The following is a 19,026-nucleotide window of genomic DNA, read 5'->3' as shown; positions in this document are numbered from 1 at the left end:
TATTTCTCTTGGTGCAGCTTAAGACTGTGTCCTCTTGTTCTGTCAGTTGCTGTCTGGAGAAAGCAATCAGTTCCCACCTGGCTACAACCACCTTTCAGGAAGTTGTAGAGAGTGATAAGGTCACCCCGTAGTCTCCTTTTCTCCAGGCTAAACACCCGCAGCTCCCTCAGTCGTTCCTCACAGGGTTTGTGTTCCAAGCCCCTCACCAGCCTCGTTGCCTCCTCTGGATGTGCTCAAGTGTCTCAACGTCCTCCCTAAACTGAGGGGCCAGAACTGGACACAGCACTCGAGGTGTGCCCTCACTAGTGCTGAGTACAGGGGAGGAGTGACCTCCCTGCTCCTGCTGGCCACACCATTCCTGATCCAGGCCCGGGTGCTGTTGGCCTTCTTGGCCACCTGTGCACACTGCTGGCTCATGTTCAGCTGTCACCAGAACCCCCAGGTCCCTTTCCTCCTGGGCACTGTCCAGCCACACTGTCCCTAGCTTATAACGTTGCAGGGGGTTATTGTGGCCGAAATGCAGAACTTGGCACTTGGACTTACTAAACTTCATCTTACTGGACTCTGCACATCCATCCAACCCTTCCAGATCTCTCTGCAGAGAGCCCTCTTACCTTCCAACAGATCAACACATGCTCCCAGCTTAGTGTCATCTGCAAATTTACTCAATACCCTCATCAATGTTGTCAATAAAAATATTGAACAGAATTGGCCCCAGCACAGACCCCTGAGGAGCACCACTGGTGACTGTCCCCAGCTGGATGCAGCACTGTTCACCACCACTCTCTGGGCCCGGCCATCCAGCCAGTTCCTAACCCAGCAAAGAGTGCTCCAAGCCCTGGGCTGCCAGCTTTTCCCAGGAGTGTGTCAAAGGCCTTGCTGAAGTCCAAATAGACAACAGCCCTTCCTGCATCCACCAGGCAAGTCACCTGCTCATAAAAGGAGACCAGGTTGATCAAACACAACCTGCCCCCCTAAACCCGTGCTGGCTGGGTCTGATACCCTGGCCATCCTGTAACTGCTGTGTGATGGTACTAAATATAAATTGCTCCATTACCTTACCAGGACTGATGTCAGGCTAACTGACCTATAATTAATTTTATGCCTTCATTCACTTGTATATTTTATTTCTGAAATCAAAGAAAAAATCTGGGTATTTCTGATGTCAGCTATACACTGTTGCTGTTTAAGTAACTCAGAAATAAAATTTTGCATGTTACTAGGGTTTGAGCCATACTTGTATATTGAAATTTTATTATTCTGGATGTACAAAGAACTACTCTTTACCAGAAGTATCTCATGCATGTGTTGTAATTTATTCTTCTAGTTCCCCAAGAAAGATAAGTTACAGAGTTGTAGATCTGTAATGGGGTTTTATTCTATATATCTGTACATATAGTACTTATTATCCCTGAGTAGAAGAAATTTAGAAGAAATATGACTGAAATTATTATTCATCTTATACTTTTTATTTACGTTTTTCTTATGTTTACAGACTCAAAGGCTTTAAATAGCAGACTCAGACATTAAGTAACAAAGCACAGGTCTTCATTCCTATTTTTATGTGTTAAATTTGAGGATAGATACAAAGCACTCAATTGCGTAAGGCAGCACAGCAAGTGACAGAACAGTGTCCATATTTTAAGTTGTAATTTGGATTGTATTTATGGTTTAAACTTACCTTGTGCTTGAACTTAGCAGAAGTCAGAAATATCTCATAAATCTGAGTAAAGTCAGCACCTGTGGCAAAATGAATACTTTTCTTGAATTTTTAAGTATTTTGTCTTGAATTTCATTTTCAGCTAAAAGATATGTTTCCGGGCTTTCGGTTGGCCCTTCCACCAAAGCGCTGGTTCAAGGATAATTACAATCCTGACTTCTTGGAAGATCGACAGTTGGGGCTGCAGGCATTCCTCCAGAACCTAGTAGCTCACAAAGATATTGCTAACTGGTATGTGATTAACCTTTGCTTGTACATTTGTGGCTTTTTTTTCTGTCCATACTCCTCTCATAAAACTCCTGGACTTTAGCAGTGTACCTTTGGGCAGTGTGGTGAGGGATTTCAGTAACATTCATGTTGTGCATTTGGTTCATTATGTGAATTATTCAGTGTCCTTTTAAATTAGTCTCATCTTAGCATAAAAAAAAGTGGAACTGCAGTATTTTGAATTGTATAGGAATAACTAAAAACTGTAATATTTAAAATGTTAGAATAATTCCATGTTTATCTCTAAAACATTACTTTTGTGTTGAATGCAGAATTGATAATATTCTTAATTTATACTAGGTGTGTTAGGGTTTTATAATGGAGAGAACCTACACTTATTATGCAATTAGCTCTTAAAATGGGTATTAAACTACAGAGTTTCTACTGAAAATAAAAAGTAATTACATGAAAGTAATAGGAGTACCTTTACAGATTCCTGTACATAAATAAATGTAAACCACAAATGAAGAAAGTCTTAAGAGTATAAAAAATATAATGTGTTTAAGCAGCAAAGTGCAAAGATTTCTTTCAACAGAATCTTTTTTTGTACAAAGTGGGAGATTCTTCCTAAGCAGGAAAATTAATACAATGTAATTCTGACAAATGAAATGTAAAATAATTCTATTACAGACAAAGAAGAGAATTTAAGTAAGCAACTTGCTAGAGGCAAAACAGTTAGTTGTTAAAACCTTTGCCAGCACCAGAAATAAAAAAGTTAAGTTGCTATACTAGAGATTCTTTGAGGAATGAGTCTGAAAACCTGTCATCATCTGAAACTTCATTCAAAACAAAGAGTAAGAAATGTTCTAAAGCAAACCTAATTCCCTCGAGACTTTTAAAGGAACAAAATTTTAAAATTGCCAAGCTATGGTGTGGGACCATGAGACCATATAGTGCTCCTTCCTACTATACTTTTTAGTAGAAGGGCTATTAGTACATTTGACATATTTTTATAAGGCACTCGATTGCTGGGTCTGGCAAAGAGGGATTTGTACATCAGTCTGACTTTGGTACTGCTTGTAGTAAAAAATATAATGGTTAGAAGACAAGAGGAAAAGGATGGATGAAAATTTAGGGGTGATACCAGTGGAGTGTTAGATCACAGTTGTGGACACTGATGTTCAGAACATCTTTAAATTATCTGGAGAACGGAATGAACCATGAGATCACAAACGGTTGTAGAAGGATCCTGAGGTACTGAATGACTAACATCAATTTTCATGTCTGGAAGTAGAAAATGACAGTAAGTATACCCATACAGATTTATGAACTCAGCTTGTTTTTGCAACCTGGAAAATAACTATTGGTATTGATACCACTAGTTTCCTGAATCAATTCAGTACTCAGCAATAGTCAAAAAGTTTCATTAAAATTATTAGAGGAACTTAAAAGGGGAAAAATAAGTTATTGCTTGGGGAATCTGAACTATACTTCCACACAATTCAGTGCTAAAACACAGCATTCAGTTTCAAAGGCGATATCTGTTAGAAGTACAGAGAAAGCAAGGAAGAACAGCTGAAGCTGCAGAAAAACTTCCCTGCAAGGAGAGTTCTCTTTAGTCTGTTGTCGTAGGTGAGACAAACAGGGCCTGTGAAATCATCAAAGGGGAGAGGGAAGGTGAGTAAAGAATGTTAATATTTTGATGATTCATAGTCATGCTGGAGTATGTCATGCTGAGTGGCAAAGCTTTGCTGGGAGGTGTCAGAGACAAAGCTTAAATGGTGTCAGAAAGAAATTGGGCTCAACTTACGAGTTTCTATGTCAGCGGCTATTAAGTAAGATTATATGGGTGAGGTATGCAGCTGAGAAGTTTAAAAACTTCCTAATAATTAAATTACACAATAAGAGGTGTGCCAAAACAGAAAGGAATCAATCTCTAATAGTCCCTAAATGTAACTTCTGTTACACTGCTGGAGACACACTAGTGAATGGAATGGACTTGCTTAAATAGATCTGAAGTCTTTATGCTTCACACTGTTGCAGCTAGTTCAGCATTTCAGCTGGCTTGTTTGTATCTTAGTGATGGACCGTGTTGGACAAAATAGTGTTTGTCATAGTTTAAGGCAAAAAACTCCAAACTGTAACTTTTAGACTGCATTGGTTATCAGATACAAAAAGGAATTAATATAAAATATTTGTAGAATCAGTTTGTATTTTGGCTAATGAAGAGATGATTAACTGAAATGTGGTTTACAGAACTTTTGTACTGGCTCTGCATGAAGACAATTTTGTTTAATTAACTTTATAACCTATTGATGTAGTTCTAATGTTTGGATCTATAGAAGGTCTGAATTCCTCAAGAAGGGATTAGAATGAGGGAGATTTGATCAATCTAATATATTTACCCACTTATCAGAGAATAAATTTACTATTAATGGGAATTAATACTTATCCCTACATGAGCAGTGGTGAGCATTTCACCCTGTTTTCTCCTTTAAAGCTCACCATTTACTTTTCCAGTGTTGCAAATAAGTCAAACTGGTTGGGTCAGACCTAAACCAAAAAAGCCTTTTCTCTTTGTAGAGAAATCTGTTTTATTTCTCTTTATACTTTATGTACTGTATTGACAGGGGGAAATTTGCCCTTCAGGGATAGGAGACCTCATTTGTTATACCTATTTTTTAATAAAACTAGATTCACAGAGTATTTTAAAGATAAAATGGAGGATAATATATGCAGGTGGGTAAATTTAGAGTTTTTGTTTTGTAGACTTCCCATGTTTTACGTTGTATTGAAGATTCAGTGAAAGATCAAATTGAAATCCACCCACAGAGTTAAATCGTGTTCAGGAAAATTTCATATAACTCATGAAGTGGGAGAAAGAAGTTTAACCTGCTAAACAGAAGCATCATCTGGCTTTATATAGATGACAAAGCTGTCCTGTCTCCACCCTGTATAAGAAGCTTGGAAGGGAGGAACTCAGTTAGCTTGGAGTCAGGGATCCCATGTGCTGCACTGCCCCATGCTGCCCTCCCTAATGCTGGCCCTGCTCCTCCCTGGAGAGTGATGTCAGCCAGCACACATGTACAGCAAGCTCTGTCACAGGACAGAAAAGATCCCCGTGGTACATTAAAGGCAGAATCTTCCATTCATGAAATGAAAGGAAGAGATGTAACATGTGGAGAGGAGAGCAGGGTCAGAGCAGACTCTCTGACCAAAGCTAGGCTACGAATAAATGTTCGTGCCATTGGGTGCCTATTTTAGATAAAGAAACAACATAGTAAATGTTCAGTGCATCTTAGATAAATGTTCTTTAGAGTCTTTTTAAAACTAAAAGTGATAGTATAATGAATGATTAGTGTTTGAAGAAATTTCTCCTCATTTTGCTTGCCACACCTGAAGCTGGTTGATTAGGATAGTAGTTGGGTGAAAGTTTCCTTGTGTTTGTACTCTGTGAAAACCTCAAATGCAGAGAATGAGTGGAAAACAGAAAGTTACTGCCTTTTCCCCTCACCTTTCCATGGGACCCAGGTGGGAGGAAGAGACAGGAAATTAAGTTTGGATTCACATTTTCATTTTTGTGCACTCACTTCAGTAGATGATTTAAATATTTATAGTAGTGAGTGCAAGCACAGCATTGCTCCTAAGTTGCTACTTGCTAATTAATTGTGAATACAATGTTCTGATTTGAGGTTATTTGAAGAGGAATGAATACAACCGAGCAGGAAAGTCTTAAAAGGGACATGTTTGGAGGTTTTTAGGAGTTCTGTAAAAAGCAATCTAAATTTGGAAGGTAGAATGAGACAGATGCTTGAAATACTCTGTAGTAAACCACAGAATTACACCTACTTCCTTCTTCTGGCCTTTGCAAAACAACACACAGAGTGGGATGGCAACTGTTACGCAAATTGAAATGGAATGGGTTTGTTTGAAATGTGTGTTCAGAGGTGGCTATGTAGTAAATCCATGGCACATTATTGTCTTTTATTATTTTAAAACTTGTTACTAAAATAAAAATACATACTGGTGAACATGTTTCAGTGGTCATGCTTAAATCCCCTGATACTACCTGAAAGGATCTGTCTATGGATTTTTACAGCATACTTTTCATCTATCATATAATACTTATTTTATAATACTTATTTTTCTCCAGGAGAATTTTTCAAACCTCTTCAATACCAAAGTGATAAATTTGACAGTTGTCATGTAGCAACAAATTCTATGACAATTTTTAAAAAACATGAAAAATAATTTTCTAAAATTCATTATTCATCTTCATAAGTTACATTCTAAATGCTGTGCCTGGTCAACACATACAACTGAGACTTAATAGCTTGTTAACTATTTATTTGTTAATTTTTTTGAATACTTGGGAATAAATTAGAGGTTGTAAATTTTATGTCACTTAAAGAAATACCTCCATTTTGTAATCATTTTTAAGTGTTGTTGCTGGTTTTGTCCTTCAAGTAATTCACTCTCTTTTATTTGGTAAAGCCTTGCAGTGAGAGAATTTCTTTGTCTGGATGATCCTCCGGGTCCTTTTGACAGTCTAGAAGAGAGCAGGGTAAGTGCTAAATAGTAGGATAGAAACAGAATGCAAAAGGCAGGTGTTGTTAGAATATTATAAAATCTATGTAATAATATGGACTTTCTGTTTCTGTTCTTTTACAAAAATCACAGAAGTGTTTCTCGAATGGGTGCAGAATTGGTACACATTGATCATCTTTGATGGCTGTACTTCATCCCTCTCCCAAAATATATCTTTTTTTTTGACTTTTATGAGCCATGGATGAAGTTTGTTTTGCAAAGCAACTATATAAGTCACCTACTGAATATAAGGAGAGATTTTAGAAGTTTACATTCAGCGTGTTGTTACAATGCTCATACCTTAGACTCCAGGTCTCGCAGGGAAATGTTTCTTGCTATAAAATCACAGAATCATAGAATGGATTGTGTTGGCAGGAACCTTAAAGATCACCTACTTCCAACTACCCTGTCCTGGGAAGGGATGCCTTCTCATGTAATGAATGCAGTTAAATGATTAATTCTAACCACCAAAAATAGTGTTCTTGCAGACAACTAAGTAGTGTTAAGTAGTGTTGTATACCAGCAGCCTTTCAACGTGCATATGAGCACACTGGACAAATAATACTGTGTCCTGCAGCCTGTTTTATTAGAAGTAAGTTTTACTGACATGCAGAGCTATATCAAGGTTGTCTAGAGCAGATCATCTTAATTTTCTTGCTTTATAAAATAACTGTGTTTTAGAATTGTACATACATTTTTAGTCTTGGAGAAATTATGAATGTTAAATGATGCTCGTTCAACTAAATTTATACTTGCCGGTTTGTTTTGCATGTATGTAGGAGTGCCTTGGCTCTTGTTACATTACTATGTGCATGTGAAAAATTTGGTATGTTTTTGTGTCACAAGCTCCTATTTGATTTCTGTACAATCCCTTTTTCATCACTGATATTTAAGCTGATGAATTTTTTCTTAAAAATTACCATAATTATTTATTCAGATAACTTAAAAAATTTAAGTGCCTTCATTGAAATTTCAGTCTTGCATGCTGTGGTGAAATCTGTGTTATTCTTCCACTGGAATTTAATCAAACTATTAAAACAGCTATGCTGTTGTAGTTCTAGCTATTACCCATTTCTGTGAAGTTGTTGAGACAGCTATCATAAAATTCTCCAAGAGATACCACACCTTATTTATAGAGTGACTAAGGTTGGAAAGGACTTCTTGAGATCGTCTGTTCCAACCCTCCTGGCTCAAGTAAGGTCAGCTACTGCAGGTTGCCCATGACCCTGTCCACTCAGGTTTTAGTGCTCTGCAGAGGAGGCTTCCCAGCCTTGCTGTCCAGGCTGCTCCAGCAGCTGATCACCAGCACAGTAAAAATGTGCAACCTCTCAGGTCCTGTGGATGTTAGTATGTCCAATTTGTTTAAGTGCTCCCTGCTCTGGTCTTCCCCCACTGCGGGTGAGTTTGTCTTGACCTTCCTTCTGGTTGCAAGGAAGGAATTACTCAAGGCTGGTCTTTCCAAGCAACACAAGAAATCCATGGTTTCCCCTCTTTCTTTTGTTTGATGATGTACTTGTAGAATCCTTTTTTTGTTTCTTTTCACACGCCTTGCCAGATTCAGCTCTAGGTTGTCCTTCACTTTCATAATCCTGTCCCTGTAGATTAGACGGCAGCCTCCTGTGTCATCTATCTGTGCTTTCACCCCTAGCCACCCCTTGCTTTTTTATGTCTGAGCTCAGGAGGTCCTTGCCCATTCACACAAAGCACCTGCAACCCTTGCTTGACTTTGTACTTGTTGAGCTGTACTTACTGACCCTGCAGGTGGTGATCCTTAAATATCAGCTAGCTCTCCTGGACTGCTCTTTGCTAGAGGGTGTTTTCCCATGGATTCTTTCTTCCAAGCATGTTTCTGAAGAGATTTAAAGTCTGCTCAACCTGATCTTGTGGTCATGCTTTTTGTCTTGCTTCTGATTGTTAGGAGCCTAAACTCGTGCATAGCATCTATTGCCATCCCTTACTGTTTCTTGCTTTTTTTTCTTTCCCTGAACTGCCTTACACAGGAAAAGCACCAAGGTTCATGTACTTATTCCTGGGGTTCATTTTTAAAGATATCTTAAAACTTACTTCTGTTTTGCCTTTCTATTACTATCCAAAGTATTGCAGGAAAAAATCTTCTGTTTTCCTGATAATGGAAAATGTGGATATCTTCTATTTGGTTTATGTCTATTCTGTTATTCTAAGGACTTGTTAAAACACATTTATCTTTTTTGGGAGAGGGATACAGGTAGCTGCTCCATTAGAAGCTGATTAGGCCTAGAAATTTAATCACAGGAGGGTGGGCAAAATATTCACTAAATCTTTTTTTCCCCTCATATCTTTGCTAGTTGTTCCCACAGATTTTTTTCCCAGCCATATCTATTTCATGATCTGAAGAAGGAAGCAAAACTGTCTCCTGGTTGTCCTCTGAAGAATTACAGAGAAAATTAGTCCCACCTGGGTATTAAAACTGTTCCAGACTCCAGGTGTCCAGCTGTCTAAAGAACAAGACAGCTCATTACATGCTGTTCCCTTTCTCAGCTTTGGTTCACTCTTCTGCTATTACAGCATCCTTAAGAATATATCGATGTTTTCTTACTGAGTCACCAACAGTGCCTGTGTTTACTTGGGCAGCTCATACCCAGACTGCAGATAGGGATGAGTTTTTCCAAAAGGCTTCATTCAAATCTCATACAGAACAATGAAGCAGTTTTCGACACTTGTACAATATTTTTATCTACTTTGTGTAGAGGGAAGTTTCCATATGCATGCATCTAAATGTTGAAATAATAAACTTAATTAATATTCTTAAGGAAATAATGTCCAGTTTTCAGTTAGGGTATCTGCAACCTTGAATATTTTTACAAAGAGCAGAAAATTTTACTTAATTGGCTGGGCTGAAATGGGATGACTGTTTAACCAGAGTGATAGCTAAAGCAATCACTACAAATGCTGTCTCAAGAATGAGTTGCATGACACGTGCCCTTGGCTGTAGTAGACATGAATAAAGCTGTAGCTTAACTCATGACTGGTCTTCAAAGTACCTGTCAACAGAGATAAATTTGCTATCTGAGTCAATAAAATAAATTAAAATTCCATGGAAAAAAACACGGTTATTGAATTGAAAACTCCTCACTTGTTTGTATTGTATAATTACAGAAAACCTTAAAATATTAAAGATCATGAGTCTGCTTTGGTTAGTTAAAGCAAAGGATAGTGTATTCTTCATGTTTGTAGCCCGTTTTAAAACTTTAGGAAAACAGTGTCTTAACAGCATTGTTCTTAACCGAGCTCATATAAAATGTTTCTGTTCAGTGGACTCTAAATTAATGGTTAGTTGCAGGTAATATTAAGCCAAGAAAGCCTCCCACATGGGGCTCTTATTTATAGGGAACATGTAAATTATTAAATCAGAATTGCACATTACTGTTGGAAGACTTGTGCTTTCCAGTAATAGATGAGAAGGCTCTGTGCCAACGCTCCTGTCACTTCCTGCATTCAGTGGATGTTGCATTAGGCACGGGCTCTTCACATGAGGTTTTAGGATTGCTCACTGACACATCCATCAGGGTGTGTGATCCATACATGTCATGCTCAGCAGAGGAGCACAGCATATTTGTCATGGCTGAATCATTAGTGTTCACAGTATCCTATTAAATTTTTTCTAAATATTTTTGTACTGATTGTCATGATTTCATATTTGTAGCAGGTGTTTGGTACAGAACTGTACAGCTTTGTCTTTTTCCTAGGTAAGGAAAGAATATGTACTTAATCCAAATATTCCTCGCATCATGGGAATATATGGATACTTTGAAACTGACTTTCAAGTTATATGGAAACAAAACTTTTATGAGGAGAAAAGGGAGCAGGGAGTTCTGTTTATTTTCCATATAGACAAAAAGGTTAAAAATCAGGAACTACTCTTGTAGTGTCTCTCTTGTTCTGAGACAAACAATGTGATTGAAGTATGTGCATTGCAGTTTAGATAATAAATTCATCATTCAAAGCAAAGCAGCATTATGAAGATAAGAATTTTGTTTAAAATTTACAAAGCTTTTTATAGTAATCAATCTGACAACAGGCAGTTATAACACTGTTACAGGTTGATACTTCTAAGAGAAAAGTCAATAAAGGCAGTCCACTGAAGATAAATTGAAGATGCTCTTAAATTTGTCTTTTAGGCTTTCTGTGAAACTCTGGAGGAAACAAATTATCGCCTACAAAAAGAACTGCTTGAAAAACAAAGGGAGGTTGAATCACTGAAGAAATTATTAACTGAAAAGCAACTTCATATCGATGCTGTTGAAAGAAGAATTAGGTATGTAGAAATTTTTTAGGAGGTTATCTCCATGAAAGCATTTTCTCTATCTACTCACAAGCACCAGTTTTAGCTGTATCTTGGAAACAATTTTCCCTACATAATCACATACAAAGCAATTTTTTCAGTAAGATCTTTCTCATATGTTGGCTAAAAGCTATTTAGCACAAATGACTGAGAAAACTTGTCCTATCTTTTCCCTCTAAAGTAGCTGGGATTGTTTCCTAATCCTTTAAGTCATGTAAAGATAGAGCAAGATTCTGTTCTGCTTTTGAAATGTTGAAAACGTAAAATGCCCTGCCAGAGATGAGTGGGAAAATTGCCTTGAGTTATAAAATTCTGTCTGTACTCAAAGCTTTGACAGAGTATAGTGATCAAGCAGTTACATATATCTGTAATAATTTGTTTAACTTTGTTCTGAATTGCTTGGAATGAGATGCTGCAGGTACCATTTAAATAGCATGGGAGATTGTCCACTTAAACCCAAGGGAAAATGGTACCTGTCTGCTAAATTCTGTAGCAGGAGCTGAGGAATTGATGTTGTGCTATCCAGTGTCCCATTAGAGCTGCTGAGACAGTATTGCAGCATTTCCTTAGCGAAAGACTGAATTCCTATGGTCCCATTAGAACTTCATAGAATCATAGAATTATATGGGAACCTTAAAGATCATCCAGTTTCTGCTAAGCCAGGTAGCTCAAGGTCCCATCCAACCTGGCCTTGAACACTTACAGGGATGGAGCATTCGCTTGTCTGGGCAACCTGTTCCATGCCTCCACCCTCACAGTAAAGAATTTCTTCTTAACATGAGATGAGATGAAAAAACATCCCCTCTGTGTGTGTGTGTCAGATCAGGGACAGTGAAAAAAAATAAAAGAAAAAAAATTAATTTTATTTTAGTACTGAATGAGTTGCTGAGTCCAGCATATCCAGCTTGACTAACAAATCACACCTTAAAATGTTCTAGTGAACTGCATTTGGAAAAGGCTTTAAATGGAACTATTGTGGCTGACTGAAAATTCTGATCAGAATACCATATTCAGTTTGTTGCTTACTCCTGAAGGCAAGTAATTACATTTGGAAGCTACTTCCCCTGTTTGATGAGAAAGTTATGAAATGCTAACTTAAATAGTGAAATAATCAGGAAAAGTTAAATAACTTGCATTTGGCTAAAACATCATGATAGGAAATTCTGTGTGACTGAAAATAAAAAGGCACGAAGAGCAAGGGACTTGGTATTTTAGTGTTTTCCCTGAAGATAGATCATGTTTTTTAAATATTCAAACACACTGCTTGTTTCCCAGACAGAAAAAAATTAGTGTAAGTCAGCCCCATAATGGCTGAAGTTTTCATGAAAAATAACTTCTGTGATTTTTAGCTGTAAAAATTACCAAATAAACCTGTGATCTTGTTCAGCTTGTCTGATGGGAAATGAACCCAAAAGAAATGTGTCTGTCTTTGGCCTTGTTGAAGTAGAATTTTTATCTGATAGCCCAACAAGAATTAAGCATCTTATGCCTACACGTTCAAAAGGCCAGGTATCTACAATGGATATGAGGCAGAAGGGGATGTAGGACAAGTCCTGAGACTTGTAGGAGGAGGAGGAGGATGATGATGATGATGATGATGATGATTTTTATTATTATTATTATTATTATTATTATTATTATTATTATTATTATTATCATTGCTGGATTTGGCTCAAACATAGGCTGGTAGTCGTGTTACAGAATGCTGCTAAGGCTTTACATAAAATGCATACATTGAAATAAAATAATAGCAGCAGTAGTTAGAGCAATTTTAAAAGAGAAAGAAATATAGTAGTATCACGTTAAACACAAAATGGATCACAAGCTTTTTTCCCAATTCAAGTCACAGCTTTCAATGCTAAATTGATGCATGTTTTCCACATAGAGAAATGGTTTGGAAAAAAGGATGTTTTTGGTCAACCTACCTGACCAAAGAAGCCAAGCCCATTTGTAGCCAAGCTAGCTGGGCCATTACCATGTGTTGCCATTAAGAAAAAAAACTGTCTTTATTACTAATGGAAAAATGTTTTGCTTTGAACATTAGTGTGTGGTTTTGTAAAGTTACAGTGAGAAACTTGAGAAACTATTAAAGAAATCTTTTTGTCATCCTTGTGTCTTTCTTCTGAGTATATTTTGGTTAGAATCCTTCCTCCATTTAGGCAAGATGTGTGTGCCTTAGTCTGAATGTAATTTTTTTACCTTAAGTCAAACACACTCCGTTTAGATTTGAATTTTGTAAAGCTACTAAATTGTCATACAGCCAGAGAATGAATGATAAAATGGCCTGGGTTGGAAGGGACCTGAAAGATCATCTAATTCCAAAACCCCTGCCATGAACAAGGACACCTTCCACTAGACCAGGTTGCTCAGAGCTCCATCCAGCCTGCCCTTGAGCACTTCCAGGGATGGGGTATCCACAGCTTCTCTGGGCAGCCTGTTTCAGTGCCTCAGCACTGTCACAAATAAAGATTTTTTTCCCCTAATATTCAATCTAAACTTACCCTCTTTCAGTTTGAAGCCATTCTCCCTTAGAGAAACAGTCCTGTCACTACAGGCGCTTGTAAAAAGTCTCTCTGCATCTTTCTTTTAGGTTCCCTTCAGGTACAGGAAGGCCAGAATTAGGTCATCCCACAGCCGTGTCTTTTCCAGGCTGAACAATCCCAATTCTCTGAGCCTTTCCTCATAGGAAAGGTTCTCCGTCCCTCTAATCATCTTGGTGGTCCAGAGACTTAGAGGACTGAATTTAGTTTAGGAATAAGCAGCTGGACAAATAAACTGTTAAATAACTACCCAGTGCAAGCCCTGCCATTTCTGTACCAATAAAAGAAATGTGGCATGCAGGAGTGAGATTGAAAGGTTGCTTTCAGTCTTTTTGCAGAAACTGACAAGGTTAAAATGAAACAAACAGTTCTTGAGTGACAAATGTTTGCTGTATGGATTGGTGGTACTCTGTTCTTATCTGTTGTAGGGATTTATCTTTAGGAAAAATGACTCGTCAAATGTCAGGAGAAGAAAGTGAGTGCAGTGGTGAGGTGGAGTCTTCTGCAGTAGAAGCAGACCAGGGTACCCTGGGTGAGGACAGCTGGTAAATACTATTATTTTACTTGTATTTTAGTTATTCTTAAAATATGTTTTTTAAAATGTTTGGTCGTGCGTTAATTCTGCACAGCTGAGAAATTCACCATTTTACTGCACCTCTCTGCTGCATAAAGGCCTTCAGGATAGATAATTTTAGATCTAGAATAAGCAATAAGTTAAAAAAAGAAGCTTTGTCAATGTTTTGTGGATTGTCTGCATAAAATGGCTCTAGAAAATCATACCAGTTTCCATTATTGATCTGTCTTTGCAGCTCAGACAAAGAGAACCATGAGCCATGCTGGAGTGGCTCTTTGGCTGGAAGTTCTGTCCCAGAAATTGAAGTTGCTGAAGTAGCCTATACCGCGGATGAGGAATAGCTGAGCAGCAGCGGCTGTGACCTGGGAAAGGTTCATGTTGAGGGTGTTATCTGTGGGTAGCATCATAGAGTAGCTGTGAAAAATTTACAGCAAAGAGCAAGAATGCACATATCGAATGTTTACATAAATCCTTACAAATTTTAATGTAAGAAATATACCCAGTGCTGCTTTGATTTCAGTTTTTATCTAGCCCTTACATATTTAATATATTGAAATCTAATAAGGGCTAAAATCAGCTAAAGTTTAGATAATGTACATACACATTTTGGCTGACTTTCCTAGCAGAGTGACAAGAGTTTCACATTAAATCATGGAACACGTCTAACTCATATGTCATATATTGCCACTGTTGTGACACATTTGATGTGTTCATCTGTTTTGTATTTGTGTTTTCTTATAGCCATAAAATAATGCTTGCTGAAGTAAAAATGGACTTGTTTGTGTTCAGGAATGGAGAATGCGTTGGTTTTAAATTCTGAAGTTGAAGAAAGTTTCTCTGGAAATTTTATGCAATGCAATAGGAAAACTTCCAGTACCGAGAAAAATAGTTACAAAATGGTATAATAGTTGGACATTGTAAAATGGTCATTTTTGCTGAAAGAACTGATCTGAGACCCCCAAAACACTGTGTATTTTCATCCCAAGATAGCATGCTGTAATACTTTCTGTTCAGTGATGCTGCTTTGAAAATCTGGGATACCTTTGTTATATACCCACGTAACAACAAAATCTGTAAGTTTGCCTTTTACTCAGAACACTACCTCTTACCACCTTGCTAATGCATTCATGTTTGTTTAAAAATATTCCAGATTATATGGAGGTTATTGAAAGACTTGTAGAGAAGCCATATTTTTTCCTGCACAGTTCATAACTAGATTGAATCTGGTTGCAGTGTATTTTTGTTTCAATATATTGTACACATGGGGATGTTGGTACCTATGTTGTATAACCTATTTTTCAAAATGTATTAAGACAGGAGATGCACTTTATAATTAAGACTCCATTGTGCCAAGTTCAGTTGGCTAATTGGTTGAGAAATGGGAGTTGCAGGGAGAGGATTATGTAGTGCCTTTTTGTATTTTACTTGTTCATTACTGCAGAATTTTGTTACAGTGCTCTGGGTCAGTTCTGTGGAATCTTTGATACAGCATTTTTCTGTTCTTCACTTATTTACTGAAAGTGCCTTGTTTTATTATGCTTTTCCAATAGGAAGAATGCTGTTTTGTTTTATTTTTTTTTCGCCCTATACCACCCACATTGTTGTTTAATGTTGTCAATATGCAGTGTCTTTGTGCTGGAGTTTTCAAAGGGAGCTTTGTACTTCAGGCTATGCATACAATGACCTTTATGCAGAACTGTATAAACCTTCCTGGTGAAATAAAACTGGACAAAACACCTGTCTTCTTTTTTGCATTGTAGAAAAAAACCAAACATTTAATGCCTTGTCTAGCAGAAGGATAAAATACTGCTAGAATTAAACATTTCTTACCTCGGAGATTTCCTGCACTTACTCAGCCTTGGTCTGAGTCCTGTTTGTACCAAATATTGTCTGCATGAAAATGAATGAGAATGCTGTGACACCAGAAATCTTACTGTACTTTTCTTGAAGGTGAAAGTAAAAAACTGATTTTTTTTTTAATATCCTACATAAATCCTCATAGATGCTGAGTGAACTCAATAAAGATTTGGCACATTATTGAAAATCATTAAATCTTGTGTCAGATGTCACTTATATATTTGAAAAGATCAAACTTTGTCTGTTAAAATATTGTTAGGTTTACAGCTATAAAGAATTTTAAAATATCAAAAAGGTGCTTGGCTCATACATGCCCAGGATTTCTGAAGTACAGCAGGTAAATCTGCAAACCTAGACACTAAAGAAAGCATTAATATCATTTACAGTTTAGTCATGAGAGGGCAAAGGAATGAAATCTTCAAGATTTAAAAGATATTTTGCTAACTCAAACTGTTTAGTATCCTATGGATAGACATTTTGTTTAGGTGGACCTTGTTTTAACTAAACTGAGCTGGAGAAAGTGAATTTGTTGAGCAGCAGTGTGGTATCACTTCAGCTATGTTACTGGTTAATGAATGGTTATCTTCTCTAAAGAACATGCAGAATTTGAGGTGGACAGCCCATTGTGGCCTTTGAATATTTTGATCAAAGTTTATTCCAAGTCAATCCCATACTGAATTTTTTTTTGTGCACTTGCATCCATTCTGGCACTATTTTCCACGTGTTTCCTTCTTTTTTCACTCACTGCTGCAATTTTAGTACAGAAGAAGCAAAGTTTCCAATGTTTCATTTGTGAGATTTGACAGTGGAGTTCTTTGCCCTGCCAAAAGCACAGAGGAATATTCAAAATGGAATTGTAGCAGAGTGAGCTGGTTACAATAGCAACCAGTAACATTGTTCTTTTCTGTTGTAGGTGATTGTCTTTCTTAGTAGTTCAGCCACTGATTTACAACAGGGTTTTCCCCCTTAGTTTTAGATTTTAATACATAGTTTAATGTTAATGAGGGTTTGCTTTTCTTTAATACTACATCTTCTAATCCTGCAGGATTTTTTTTATCCTCCAAAGCACATGCAGTCTGCCCACCCCACTTCTCTGTTTTTGATTTGTGTACTGCTAAATCAATGAAAATGCTGACTAGTATTCAATCAAGAATGAGTCCCTATAAACACCCCCTCCATACCTTTCCTACTCTGACAACCATTAGTTGGGTGTAGAACACAGAACACAACATCAGTTGTGAGTTAGTTGACAATAGTCCCAATTGAACCAGCTCAAGCAGGGGAGGAAGTGAAGTCACCAAACAGCACCTGACTGTGGTAGGAGAGAGGAACCTCCATGGTGCACTTTCCAGTGGGCTTTTCTGCTCTCCTCTTTATGTTAAGTATCTCTTTTTAGGGGAAGGGGTTGGGGTCTTGCAGTTGAAGTGAAAAGGGACGAGGAAAGCTCCCATTCCAGGTGGTACATCTGCCCCAGATGGTTTTTACTCTCTGCAGCTCATTAGAACACTAAGTAATTTGATTTTTTTTCTCTGCAGTTTCTGTTCCTCTTTTGAAATGTAGCTACAAAGGAGCAGTATTTATTCTACTAGAAAAAAACCTGATTTTGAGTAGAACTTTCTGTAGGAAATTTCATGTGGTTTGTTTGTGGAGGAGTTTTTCCTATGCTAGTGATGACAGGGTCTGATACATGCTTGGTGAGTGGTGTGGAATTCAAAAAAGTTATGTTCTGAAGTTGCTGCTAAAATCAGGGGGTTTTTTTAGAGATGATAGATAACACAAATAAATAGATCAAGGTCACAAATAACCAAGGAAGGGAAGAATCCTAAAGGAAACACTATGGGATGCCAAGTCTTAGGGATCTTTCATTCCTTTCTATATTTCAATTAAGACTTTGTGCAAGAGATCAGAACATTCAGATTACTAGATAGGTCCAACACTCCAAACTAGATACATATCTTTCCTATAAAATGCAGAACTTGCTTCAAGGGATGCATGGGTAACTGAACTGTATCCTTACATCCATGTTTAAATCTAATGAGGACTCATGGAACTGATAATGCAGCCATCTCCAAAAGATGTCTCTTTTAAGAGTTTGTACTCTGGGTGAGCGGTCAATGTACTGACAGTGGAGTTGGTTGTTCTACATTTTTATGATCCGCAACGCATTGTTAATGCAAAGGATCTTAACCTCTTAGAGGGAAGACAAGAGATAATGGAAAAGAGATAAGGGAAAGGGGATTGCCTTGTCCATAATTTACACTTGAGCATTTTTCCCCTTTGAAAGTAAAAATTTGTTCACTCTTGTAGTTTCTGTGTTGTAAGTGATTTAGGTTCTGTGTTAATTGTAACCCATTCAGGAACACCTCTCACAGCACTGGTATTTCTTCATGAGCCTCACTGTGCTGACCTTTACCCCAGTCTTGTTTCAGAGCACAACCTTTTGTGTTTGGTCCTTCTCAGGTTATGCATTGCAAAGAAAACACTGAGCCCGGGACTTTTGTTCAGTCTTTTTGATGTGCCAAGATTTTATTTACCTTTTGTTTCTGATGCAACAATGCAGATTCAGAAGAGTGGAAAAACAGGGAAAATGCTAAACATTCAGAATAAACATGCTTTATGCTGCACAATAAACGATTACTGTATCTATAGATATGCTTATTTTGTATATAGGTATAAATGACAAACATCATCCTCAGAGTAATAGAGACTGTTGGTCAGTTTACAGATAATTTTCCACGTGGACAACTTGAGTTTTATGCTGTAATACAAAATGTTTCTCTTGAAATTTCTCCTTGGGTTGATGTGTTCAGAACCATTTTGATGGTTGTTCTAGAGTCAGGAAAAGGCTGTCATGAGACATGTCTAAGCATAACCCTTTGTCACATACAAAGCGTCTTTTTTCTTCTGGTGGTCATATTTAAAAGCCCCAAACTGCAAATTTATCCAGCATCATCAAAACAAGGTGATACTAGGATTGAAGAATCCTGTTTAACAAGAGTCAGGTTACACTGATGCTGCCCAGAGCACAGGATGTGCACAAGGAGGATGTTTCCAAGACAAGCATTTTTCACTGTTATGTAACAGGAAGGCTGAAGGAGCTCTGTAATTGGCTGAGTTCTCAAATGTAATTCTGCTTAGCTGGATAAATTAGAAAGCCTGATGTGTAGGCTGTTCTTACTTAAGAGAATGAGAACCTTTTACATGAAGTCTTCCTGCAACA

At 37.4% G+C, this 19,026-nt stretch overlaps 1 protein-coding gene across 2 annotated transcripts in view; it reads left to right on the top strand.

Moving 5' to 3' along the window:
• The window catches only part of SNX16 (sorting nexin 16), a 28,313-nt gene extending 12,330 nt beyond the window's left edge, over positions 1–15,983 (top strand). The window contains exons 4-8 of one of the 2 annotated variants that reach the window (XM_083861846.1): positions 1,803–1,951; positions 6,422–6,491; positions 10,672–10,808; positions 13,804–13,920; positions 14,185–15,983. In XM_083861846.1, the coding sequence (XP_083717972.1) occupies positions 1,803–1,951; positions 6,422–6,491; positions 10,672–10,808; positions 13,804–13,920; positions 14,185–14,290 (579 nt within the window). In that variant the 3' untranslated portion in view covers positions 14,291–15,983. The remainder of the gene's footprint in view (positions 1–1,802; positions 1,952–6,421; positions 6,492–10,671; positions 10,809–13,803; positions 13,921–14,184) is intronic. The other variant, XM_083861847.1, reaches the window with a different exon arrangement.
• The last annotated feature ends 3,043 nt before the right edge of the window (positions 15,984–19,026 follow it).

Source organism: Zosterops lateralis, assembly GCF_965231275.1.
Source record: "Zosterops lateralis genome assembly, chromosome: 1".
In the NCBI taxonomy this organism is placed as follows: Eukaryota; Metazoa; Chordata; class Aves; order Passeriformes; family Zosteropidae; genus Zosterops; species Zosterops lateralis.
The sequence above is the reverse complement of the archived record's forward strand: the minus strand, read 5'-3'. Positions and strand labels throughout refer to the sequence as shown.